The 12240-nt window shown below is 53.5% G+C and overlaps 1 protein-coding gene across 7 annotated transcripts in view; it reads right to left on the reverse strand.

The window, feature by feature from the left end:
* Positions 1 to 613: 613 nt before the first annotated feature.
* CRHR2 (corticotropin releasing hormone receptor 2) overlaps positions 614 to 12240 on the reverse strand; it is a 44681-nt gene continuing 33054 nt past the window's right edge. For 4 of the 7 annotated variants that reach the window (XM_086398446.1, XM_086398442.1, XM_086398444.1 and 1 more), the window contains 7 exons: positions 11161 to 11314; positions 10576 to 10636; positions 9097 to 9169; positions 4180 to 4265; positions 3846 to 3981; positions 3387 to 3428; positions 1207 to 2240 (listed from right to left, as the gene is read on the reverse strand). In XM_086398446.1, the coding sequence (XP_086254572.1) occupies positions 2100 to 2240; positions 3387 to 3428; positions 3846 to 3981; positions 4180 to 4265; positions 9097 to 9169; positions 10576 to 10636; positions 11161 to 11314 (693 nt within the window). In that variant the 3' untranslated portion in view covers positions 1207 to 2099. Of the gene's footprint in view, positions 2241 to 3386; positions 3429 to 3845; positions 3982 to 4179; positions 4266 to 6472; positions 6672 to 9096; positions 9170 to 10575; positions 10637 to 11160; positions 11315 to 12240 lie in introns of all 7 variants that reach the window. The other 3 variants (XM_086398439.1, XM_086398440.1, XM_086398441.1) reach the window with 2 other exon arrangements.

The following is a 12240-nucleotide window of genomic DNA, read 5'->3' on the forward strand; positions in this document are numbered from 1 at the left end:
TTAATCATGTGGCCAGCTGACAGATCACCTTTGATGATAAATCACTGTGCAATTTTTGGCACACATGTCAAAAAGAGTTCAGAGAATTGGGTGACATCTATTATACTTATTTGTGTGAAAGGCTTCTCAGCACGTAGAGCTATAAAAATGGAAGAAAATAAAGAGGCTGGGTCCTGATGCAGCCACAGATTCACAAATGATTTCTTATTTGTTTCACTAAGATGTGTGTTCAACATTTTCCTTTCTAGGTTCAGCAATTACTTATAAAACATTTTAGACATCTATATTGTTTTAATCACTTGTACATTATATTTTGTGTCAAAAATTAGTTGTAATAACTCAACCCAGACTTTTTAAAAAAACTCTTAGAATATTTTGTCATAGGAAGTTATTTCAATTCTAATTTCTAAATATTTATTTGTGGCAGAGAAGTATGATAAGGTGAGAAATAAACTTTCAACCATAAAAAATGCTGCATTACTAAGAAATTCTGTAGGGGGAATGAGATGAAAGTACAAGTTCCAAGAGAAAAGGAACATCCTAAAATTTCCAGCTGTTAAGGAAGAGCAGGTTGCATTTTTTTTAAATAGATGAGAGTATTAAATCACCACTGTTTGGATTTTATATGATGTATTGTAAAGCATTGTGGCAGTTTTATTTTAAAATGTAAATATTTACCAAATGCCAGAAATCACATCCTTCACAAGTTTTAAAATTTACGTGAAAAATATTAGATGCCAACTTAAAAATGTGCAAGATGAGATACATAATTTTAAAAATATGGGGTGGGGGGGCGGTATACCAAGAGCAAAAGCTCTTTCAAACCCCTGCCTGATGGCTCTCCCTGCCCTTTGACTCCCACCCTCTCCTGGAGGGAAGGGCAGATGGAGGCCAAGATGGAGCCAGCCCTGGTTATTACCCATGGAGGCTGCAGGGGCCAGCTCTATACCTCCCTCGAGACTCCATAACAGGAAACAGGAACAGACCGCAGCCTGCTGGGGTGCACCTCTCCTTCATGCAGAATTAAACTGCCTTTGCATTAGCGGAAGGGCAGACACTGGCCTGGTGAACGTAAGGGACAGACCCGCAGGCGTTGGTGGAAAGGGGGAACCGGCCCCAGGCCAGGGCGAGAGTCTCTGCAAATAAGGGTGGACCCGGCCCACCGTCCTTGGCCCACAGCACCCCTTCCCCTGAGGGGAGACTGCGTTTCCACAAAGGCATGGTTTATTTCTCAGATAGCACAGATGTTTCTGAATGGGAGACTGAAGCCCAGCCTCAGGTGGGGGCTGAGGGATTAGTTCCAGTCACCAAAGTCGAACTTTGGTTTCTGTTCTTTCTACCCTCCTCCTTCTCCCAACCCACCCCCCACCCCAGGCTTCTCCTCCCCATTTTGTCCTGTACTACGTATCTGGTTGGTCTAAGAGTATGTGCCATCCTGGCAGCATCTTCCTCCTCACCTGCCCCTCCCCCAGGCTCTGAATCTGTGGACCAGGATGAGAAGAGGCCCCTCAGGAAAGGAGGCAGCATATCCTTCTAAGAGCCCGAGGGGCAGGAGGATGGGGTCAGGGGTGGGGGTTAGGTGAGGCTTCTCTAGGTTGAGAGTCCCTGGGATGAAGCCAGTGGAATTCATCTCTTCAGCTGCTGTGCCTCCGTCCAACTGCAGGGGGCGCCACTGAACACAGAGGCAGAAGGCTTGGAGGGGCCAGCCATCACCCTGCTGCTGGTGGGAAGACCCTTAGCTGTGAGTGGGGGCAGAGGAGTCCCTTGTCTGTCATGAAAGCCCTTCCTGGCTCTGGGCCTCAGGTCTTCATCTTATAACAGGGTGACAGTAAGGATCCAGCCAGAGGCTCGTGTGGGCAATGCCTGAAGATCCGTGACCTGCTCGTCTCTGGGGGTTCCTGTGACTTCTCAGCTCGGCTCCCTCTCGCACTGAGACTTGGGGCCCTGCTGGCCCTGGTTCCTGAGACCCCCTTGTGCTTCCCTTCTCTCTGCCCCCACCAGGGCCTGCATGGCTGGAAGAACCTAGAGAAAGGTGCTGGAGGAAAATGGGGATGCTGTCCTGGTGGTCAAGTGATGGGTGAGATGGGGGCACTCAGAGGTCATACAGCGGCCGTCTGCTTAATGCTGTGGAAGCTGATCCGCGTGGGCGATGTGGGGATCGACATGGCCCGGGCCACGGGGACTCGGAGGGAGTGATGGTCCTGCCAGCGGTGCCACCTCTTCCTCACAGCTGAGCGTACCTGCAGGGGAGGGGAAGGATGATCCTGAGGTCCCAGCCAGTCCTCTCCCCTGCCCCCTGCCTCTTGCTGGGCCATCACGGGAGGCTGAGGTGGCCCACCTGACTGCCACCCTCACACTCAGAGACGGGCTGGTTCCAAAAGCAGGGTCCTTCTCACGTCCTCTGCAGCCCTGATCTTCTCTATGCCCCTGCAAGATATGCCCTGCTTACCCCAGCATGCAGCTGAGATGGAGCACTACTCATTTCAAGCCCTGACTGTCACTGGTGCCACTCTATTCTCATCTGCATTGCAATGGAAGAATTTTCTGCAAAATGGATCATGTCCCCCACACGCTGGCCTGCCACATGGCTAAACAGAATAAATGCTCTGCAGGCATTCACTGTTTGCTTGCTTTAGTGGCTCCTTCTCTCCCTGCCCCTTAGCAGCCCACCCTGGTCTCCACTGTGGACTCTCCTGCCTGGAGTCTGCTTTAACTGACCGAGACCCCAGCATGCAGACCCCACTATCACCCTATGCACGGGCAAGTGAAGGGGCCCCAGGATGCCACTGGAATTCCTCTGGGGTGTGTGGGAACTCTCGAGCCCTGGGAGGGTGTCTGCTTTCTGTCCCAGCACCCACAATGGGTCCTCACCGACCACGGGCCTGAGTGAGCCTCTCTCCTGCAAGTCTGCTCTGCTAGGATTCCAGGCTTTGTAAAGCTCACCAGGTTTCACTGGAGCCTGGCTCTCTGAAACCACCTGGAGGCCTGTTGTCCCTCAAGCAGTAGGGAGATGGAAGGGTGCACTGGTGTCTTTCTGCTCCCTGGACCATAAAAGCCTGGATGCACAGCTCACATCCTGAGCGCATCTCAGGATGCGCTCTCCTGCCATCACCCATGTTCTGGCTTTCCTCTCCCATGACCCCCTGCGGCCTGGGCTCCAACCCACCCAGCTTTCCGGGTACATTGTGGAGAGCTGGTGTATTGTTTCTGCCTCCAGAGTTGACCTTCTAAACTGGTTGGAGTCCCTGAGACAGGATTCCTGTCTCCCCAGAGCTGAGTGGTTTCTCTGGCCCTCCCTTTTCCAGAGTCAGGGACTCCCCTCAAATTGCCCTGGAGTGGGGTGTGAGGACCTCAGAGCCCAGGCCTACCTGGGACGGGTGTCATACCTCTCCATTGAAGAAGCAGTAGAAGACAGACACAAAGAAACCCTGGGAAGGAAGAGGGAGAGGTCAGTGGCCTGCTGGGGGAGCTGCTCTGCCTGGGGGGGTGGGGGTTGGAGCAGGGATGGGGTGGCTGGGGAACACTCTGACTCGGGCCCCCAGAGGCTCAGAGCTGGGTGGGCACCCCCATCACAAAGCAGGTTTACTGGGGTTCACTGTGAGCCAAAGGGTGCCCTAAGTCCTTGGAGCAGGGGCTGGGGCCTGCAGTAGGTGCAGGCAAGGGTGACCCTGATCCAGTCGGGGGTGGGCCCACCTGACCCTGGGTGTGCACACACTTGTACTTCAGTGTGTATGAAGTGAACCCCGCGGGGGCCAGCCCCATTGAAGTGCTCTATGAGGGCAGGGGTGCCTGAGCACGCCAGGTCAGGGAGGCTCACTGCGGCCCCATCCCACCATGCGACCCACCTGGAACGACTGCAGAAAGGAGTTGAAATAGATGAACACGATCTGCGACAGCTCGTCCTCCCCAGGGTTGACGAAGAAGAGCATGTAGGTGATGCCCAGAAGGGGCAGGAGAACCAGGGTGGCCTTCACCGCCTTCCTGTGGGGCGGAGGGGGAAAAGGTGACAAGATCCATCTGAGCCCAAACTGCAGGTGGGTCCTCACTGGCTGGTGTTTCTTCTGGGAGCCTGAGTGAGGCCCCCAGGTGAAACTCAGAGGGTCCTGCCCAGAGGCAGGGGATGCCCCAGATGGCCTCCTCATTCCTTCCCTGCTGAGGGTCGAGGCACCCATCACTTACCTGTACTGGATTGTCTCTGATGTGGTGGATGCTCGTAACTTTGTCATTAAGATCCTGACAATGTTGAACAGAAATATAAAGTTGATCTGGAGGGAGAAGGGCAGGGAGGAGAAAAGGAAGAGTCATGAGGTGGGGACGAGATGAGAGCCTTCTCCCCTGCAGCCCCCTGAAAATCCATGTCCCATGCACACTCCCGTTCCACCTGTTACCCCAGCACCTGCATGGGGTCCCAAGGCCTCTGCCCCTCCCTTCTAAGGGTAGGCAGGTACCCCATTTGCTCAGTCCCCTGTCATCATTCATTTTTTAGAGGAAAACGCTAAAATATTCACAGACACCTCTGAGGCCATGGGGATGAACAGGCTCCTGGGCTGACTCCGAGGCTCCTAGAAGGGCCTTATTTATCTTCATTCTGAGCCTTCTCTTAGCATCGGAGCCTGCCACACCCAGCCTCTCCCCAGGACCTGCCCATGTGGCCTCCCGGGGCAGCTTCAAGCTGTGTGTAGTCTCTGTGGGTGTGCAAGTGTCAGCCTGTCTGTGTGCTGCCCTCTCAACGTTCCATGTGGGTCTGTGCTCTGTGCCGGCATGTTTGTCTGGAAGTGTGCTCACGTATGAGTGTGTATCTGGGGACACGGACATGCCTGTGTTCCTCTTCATCCATCTCCAAGTACAAGTTGACAAGAAAGTGAGCACTGTAGGCCTGACACCCCAGGAATCTCCCCCAGGAAAGAGGGAGATACATATTAACCCAGGGGTGTCTGCTGGGTCATGTGTGTACACACATCTGAGTATGTGCACACACACACACACGCCCTTCCTGTCCCAGGCCTGAGACTCTGTCATTTCTGAAGTCTCCTAAGTTCTGGACCCCAGACAGGGAATTTGGGGACATAGACATTCCTGTGGCCTCTGGATCACCCCTAAGCTTGAGGATGCTCCAGGGGCCTGGGGTGGGGGTGGGGGGTCCCTCCTCAGTCACAGCCTGCTGCTCTTGAACTGTAGTGGCATAGCCTGGTGAACCCAGGGTGAGGGGGTGGTGGAAGCTTTCAGCCAGGGCTGCCATGGCCTAATGCACCTTGCTTCCTCTTGAGGCTCATCTAAGCTCTAGCTCCTGGGTTTCTGGTATATTCTCCTGGATCATGAGGTCACTTTGACACATAGGTAGATCCTAATTTTCTCATACAAGTGATACAAAACACGACCTTTTCTGATTCTTCCTAACTTCTCTGAAAAGAGAGGTTACTGGAATCAAAATATATTCTCATTTCTTCCATATTTCCCTACATTTTAAACCTTATTCACTAACAGTTCATAAACCCCTTAACCAATTCAATTATCCACTCATTTTTATCCATCATTCCTTTAATCCATTCATCCAAATATTACTCGACCACCTACCCGCTTATTTAAAGTGTGACATTCATCTACCCACCCATCCAACCATCCATCCATCCATCTAAGTATCTATTCAACATTCCATTCATCAATTTATCTACCCTCTCACTCACTTAACAGATAACATACACAGATTCACTAACCACCTACCACCCACCCATCTACCCAATAAGCAGTTGCTGAGCACCTTTGAGTTACAAGGCCCCTTCTGTGAGGCAAGAGCAGGACAGGGGCTGCTGCAGAGGGTCTGGGAGACAAGGCCTTATCCCCTCTCCTCACACCAGGCAGGAGTTGGTGACACTGTTCCCACCCCATCTCAGCCTGGTCTGTGCAGCCCCAAAGTCACTCTTTCCTTTTGAGCTTGGCTCCCAGCCTCCCCATTTACAACATCTTCTCCACCTCATTTAACTGCAGGCACCTTCCTCCCTTCCCCAGGGAGGCACTGACACCACCCTCCCCACCACTTCCCAAACCTTCCCTGTCTGCACATGTGCAGAGGCAGGCAGGGAGGGAGGAGGCCTGACATCTCTTCCTTCTTGGCTTCAGACATGATTGGAGAGGAAGTCACAGCCCTTGGGAGTGTCCTCTGCATCCCTTCAGCTCTGGGTATTCGGGTGCTGCCATCACATCTCTGCTCCCTCTTCGCACCTCTCCCAGCCTTAGCTTCTTGTCATGCACATTCACTGGCTCAAGCAACATAGCCAGCCTGCTAGTCTTGCCTGATCTATAGCATCTCAGAGGCCCAGGTCCTGAGTCCAACTACATGCAGGGCCCTGTCTGGGCCATGGAGAAAGCCCAGATGACTCACATCCCTGACCACAAGGCTGCTGAACACACCAAGTTCTTCAACCAGAGTATGCACATCAAAGGTGCTTATTCCAAATACAGATCCTGCACCTACCCCAGAGATTTCCAGTGGCAGATGAGGGCCCTGGAACCTGCGTTTGGGACAGGGGAAGCTGAGATGCTGCAGAGCAAGACACCATCCATGGAACAAAGAGCCGAGTCTTTCGCCAGACAGACCTCACGTGCCATCCACCGTTCACCTGTAGCTGCAGGGGGCAGTTTCCAGGCTGGGGCTTTCTCTGGTGCCAGGGGATCTAGCTCAGAAAACAGAGAGGGGCCTGGAAATGAGGGGATTCCAGGTCCCCAGGGCATCCTCCACTGATGGGACATGAAGCGTGTGGGTAAGTAACCTGGCTTCCCAACCGAGGGTCAGTTCTGAGACTCTTCCACTCGCTGCCCCAGGGAAGCCTGCTCATCACTACACCTCTGTCAGTTTCCTTCCTTGTCTTCTGCTTTCACTCTCATTCTACTTCCGGGGACCACCTCCTCCATAAACACACATGGCTCTAATTTCAGCTATTCCAACTAGAATCTGCGTGGCCTTGGGCAAATTGCTTAATTAACCTTTCTGAGCTTCTGCTTCCTTGCTGGTCTAGCAGGGATTGCCACCGAGCCTGTCTGGGAAGGTCCGCTCACGTTCAAATACTCACGGAGAGCACCGAGCTTGTGCTTTTCCCACGCCGACAACAATGACAACAGCCTCCCGCAAACCCACCCAAGCCAACTCACTTCCCAGAACCCAGAAACAAGCACGGGTCTCTCAGACAGTAGTGAGCTGCCAGGGGAGAGCAGCAGTGGGAGGGGCACCAAGCTCGCATTCAATGGAAGGGACAGCAAGAGGTGGTGGGTGACCCGCCCCTTAGGTCTCAGCTCAGCTAGCTATGAGTGGTAACCCTGTATAGTCATTTCATCTCTCAGGTTCTTCATCTGTGAAACAGGGGCATTATCCCCACCTCCAGGCTTCAAGGATGTGAGGACCGGAAATGAAGATAGAGCTTCTGGAAGGGTTGAACTTAGAACCTGGAAGCCCTGTCCATGCACATAGCAGAGTGTGGGCTGGGTCCACAGGGAAAGACAAGCACAGGGCCCTCAGTGAGGGTGGAACCAAAGGAGGGGGTGTGGACAGGAGGTGGGAATCGGGTCCTGGCATTGGGCCTTCCTGGCTTCCCTGGTGGCTCAGAAGCTAAAGAATCTGCCTGCTAATGCAGGAGACCCAGGTTCTTTCCCTGGGTCAGGAAGATTCCCCTGGAGAAGGGCGTAGCAACCCATCCCAGTATTCTTGCTTGGAGAATTCCACAGGCAGAGGAGCCTGGCAGGCCACAGACCATGGGGCGGCAAAGAGTCTGACATGACTGAGTGACTAACACACACACACACACACACACACACACACACACGCACACTGGGCCTTCCCAGCCCGTCCCCCTTCTCTGTGCATTTCCTCACTGCTGTCCAGCATCTTTGCAGAGGGGGCTCACACCCCACCCAGGTCAGCCTTCCTTGGCTGGTTCTCAGGCTCATCAGAAGCCTTCTCCCTCCAGAATGGGCTCTTGGCTGCTGGTGGGGAAGGGATGGGTCTCATGGGGTTTCCATTTACACTGTGGAGGGGGTGGGGATCAGTGACTCATTGCAGCTGGGAATCCAAGGACAATGATCCCTCCAACTGACTGCTGACAATGAATGGCTTCCATTTCTGAAATGAATGGAGCCCCGATGGTACAGTTTCAGGCAGTAGGTAAAAACCTTCTTAGTCATATATATCAAGGACACTCCAAAGAAGGGGTCAAATGAATCCTGGAGGAAGTTACAAAAGGGTGAAGAGTAAGGAGATAAAAAGAGATAAACAGTCTTTGTCTCTAAGGTAGACCAAAGAAACCCCCATTAGGCACCTGCTGTGAGCAAGAGGGGCATGGCCATTCCCTCTCAAGTTCCCACAGGGAGCGAGTGGCCCTTTAAGGAAGCTGGTACATACAGGAGCCTGAAATTACCAAGCCTGAAATAAGTCTTACGTAAATGCCAATTTCTTATGGGGCTCTTTTGTATGTTTCTTTTTTTTTTTAATGTATGATATATAATGGGTTCATTTTTTTGCAGAATGCAGCCTCTACTTAAACTCTACCTTAATTAAAGCTCACTGTGGTTTAGAGACATGGCGGCAATTATATCTTAGATGTGAATACTTTTGGCAAAGGGCGGGGAGCTGGGTAAGGAACAATTGCTCATTATGCTCTGCTTCATTCGGTCCCACTGCTCCAGGCTGGGGGCGGTGGGCTGAGCCCTGGAGGAGGTCTCTGCGGGTGGAGGGAGAGGTAGGTCTGGGCTGAATCGAATCCTGCAGACCCTTCTCTTGTCACCAGTTGCCCCCTCTCCCCCGGCCTGGCTGTCTTGACATTGAACCTGGCAAGGGGATGTCAGAGGCACTAGAAATCTGCCAGTCAGACCCACTCTCTGTCCAGAGAAAGAACCCAAGGGCCAGAGAGGGGAATGGTGCTGCATCAGGGTGTAGAGTGTTGGAAAAGAGAGGACGGAGTGCCAAGCAGTGTGGTACTGTGCACAGAGTGTGTGTGGGGGCGGGGGGAGCGGCTGCTCCAGGCCACGTCCTTCCCCGGCATCTCTGTGGTGGGTCCTCTGCAGTCCTCCGGGTGCCCAGCCCCATCCCAGTTCCCACTGAGGACCTACCAGGAGCACGAGGATGATGGGGCCCTGGTAGATGTAGTCCACCAGGTCTCCGGGCTCCTTGCCAAACCAGCACCTGCAAAGATGGGGTGGCTGTAAGTGGCCTGCTGAACCAGAGCCTGGGACCACTGCAGCCTTGGAGCCAGGGCCCTCTGGCTTGATCCTTTCTGAGACCCCATCTTCATGGCTGCTCCTCCCGCTAAAGCCTGGGTAGACAGCCCCAGACCCACTGACCTCCTTGGCTCACTCCTGAGCTGCCTTTTGCCCTACGTGGAGGGTCTGGTCTCCTCAGGTAGACTGCGGGAGGGTCTGGGTCTCCTCCTCACTCCTCCACCCCCATCCCAGACTGCTGGGCCCAGGGCTAGACCCACAAGAGACTCATGAATGGAGAGCTGGGTTCCCCCTTGCTGGCCCAAAGCCCAGCTGCCTGTACCACCTGTTCCCGCATTGCTTGGAACACGCCACTCCTGTGCCAGGCACTTAGCCACACAAAGCTGCAGGTGTGGAAGCGGGAGCCTTCTCCCAGTGGATCCCCAGCCTCATGCACTCAGGGGAGGAAGCCAGCTTCTATGCTGGTTGGTTATCCTCTGGGGATGCCAGGAGTGGAGAAGCTTCAGGGTCTGGGCAGGGTTATCCCAGGACCCAGTCTGGCTGTCAGCAACTCTTAGTGGACTGCAGAAAGGGCCCTGCAGACTTCAGGAAGTTCTGTCTTCCACAACCCTCAAGGCCACCCAGTGCACACTGCCTAGGTGTGTGCGCTCACTGCTGGCTTCCTAGCACAGGGATTTGTTTCTTTGCTTAAATGCCCCCACGACGGGAAGCTCACTACCTCTCAAGGCAGCCCTCTCACTCTTGGGAAGCTTTTATTGCTAGGAGCCTGGAAACTACCCCATTCCTGCCCCCGCCCCTAAATCTCATCTGTTCTCTCCAGCCTTGGAGACTGCTAGAAGATCTGAACATAGAGACTGACATTCCTTGTCTTCTCTTCTCTCAGCTGGTGGCTCCCAGCTTCCCCACCATTCCTTGGCTGACCTGTTGCCACCATCTGTGCTGAGGCTATTTCAAAGTCTCTAGTGCAGAGGGCCCCAGTGTGGAACACTGCACCCCAGGCAGAGACTGGGATGCAGAGTAAAACAAGTGTCCACTGGCCTGACCCGGGGCATCTGTGAGTGGCTCAATGCCACAATCTTGGATGTGCTCTGGCCTGAAACCTGGGAGTCCTTGGCCTCCTCCATATGGCTCAAGCCAGGCTCGCCACACCCAAATCTAGGAGGAGGCCTTACCAAAGGCCAAGGGGGTCATGCACTGGACACCTAAAAGAACCATGATTCCTAACTCAGTTCCACAAAGTTGACTTGACACTATCACACGAGTACCTCTGGGTGCCGGGGAAAGTTTTTCAATTTTAAAACAATGGAAAAGTGAATCTGTCCTGGCATGGCTGCAGTTCCTACCTGCTCACGGCTGGCCAGTCCTACTTACTGTTCATTCTCGTAGTAGAGCTTGCCAATGGCCCAGGCGATGACGATGGGGCAGGGGACGCCTGAAAGAAGGACAGATACAGCTGCAGTGGACAGAGAGATGGTCAGGAGACCCTCATGTAGAGCACAGAGTCGGGGGACCACAAAGGGCTAGGACATTGTTTCCAATCATTCAACTGCAGGCCATCTAGGACCTTGGGGGGCCCTGTTCCTAGACCCCTGCCCACCCCTCCCCCACTCTCAGCTATCCCCTCCAAGCAGGTCAGAGAGATGAGAGGACAGTGTGATTTTCTGAGATTTTTTGATAGAGAAGTGGAGCTGGCCAGCTCCTCTTTTGAGGTGAGAGACAAAGGTCTTTGGATCGGCCATTCCAAGCAAGAAGAGGAGGACCATTTGTGGACTGTCCTCTTGGAGGGACTATTTGCTTCTCCCTCGTCTACGTGGAGGAGAGCTCCTGCCTCCTCAGACTGTCCTGGGGATGGTAGATGGCAATGTGGTCCCGTCCTTGGACCCAAGATAAAAGGAAGTGACCCTGTCAGCAGAATCCTCTCCCCACTAGACCCTGCAGGCCCCCCGGGACCCTCACACCATCCAATGAAGAGGAAGAGCCACTTGCGCAGGCGCTCGGTGGAGTAGGTCATGACAATGGCCGTGTGCAGGTAGCAGCCCTCTACGAACATCCAGAAGAAGTTTGTCACCACGAAGTAGTTGAAGATGGTGGTGATGCAGCGGCACCAGACCTGCACGGGGCAGGCGGTAGTCAGCAGGCGCCTGGAGCCAAGCCCCCCGGTGCATGGCTTGCGTGCTGACAGAGGGGAGTCATTCAGCAGGTGCCTGGAGCCCAGGCCCCCGGCGCACAGCTCACGTGCTGACAGAGGAGAGTCATTTTCGTTAGGTCACGGACCCGGAATTAAACACTCTCAAATCTCATTCGAGGAAACTTCATCCTTCATCATTCGTCTTTCAGTTTTTCAGATTAAGGGGCCAGGCTCCCCTGGAACCACGGTGTCTGACTTCTCCCTGGTGATTTCTTATCTCCTTTTTCATAAAAGAAAGTGGGAGTCTGGCTCTGAGCTTTCTGCAGGGAGAGGCTAGAACTGAACAGCACTGCTGTGTATCACTGTCATTTTCTCCAGCATGTGCGTTGGGTTCAGGAGCTCAGTAATGTACGACTCTCTGAGACCCCATAGACTGTAGCCTGCCAGGCTCCTTTGTGCATGGGATTTTACCAGCAAGGATACTGGAGTGGGTTGTCATTTCCTCCTCCGGGGGATCTTCCTGACCCAAGGATCGATTGAACCCATGTCTCCTGCCTCGGCAGGTGGATTCTTTACCACTAAGCCACCTAGCAAGCCTATTTTCTCGAGGATCACCTTCAGTTCACAGCAAATCAGCGGTTTCCATTTAGGGATGGACAATGAAATTTCATGCAGAAAAAAATTAGTGAGTCAATTAAAAGAAAACTGCTATTGAAATAGTACAGGGTCTGTGAAGGTGAGCCACAGCTCTGGAGGTGATCGTCCCAGATTCCTGGGTTTAGGAAATTCTGGGCTTAGCATGATCGCAGCTGTCTCTGGAATGGAGAAGGAAATGGCGACCCACTCCGGTGTTCTTGCCTGGAGAATCCCAGGAGGGAGAGCCTCGTAGGGGGAGCCTCGTAGGCCGC

This window comes from Bos grunniens, chromosome 4 (assembly GCF_055505025.1).
Source record: "Bos grunniens cultivar Pamir isolate PY7600 chromosome 4, Bosgru_T2T1.0, whole genome shotgun sequence".
Taxonomy (NCBI): Eukaryota; Metazoa; Chordata; class Mammalia; order Artiodactyla; family Bovidae; genus Bos; species Bos grunniens.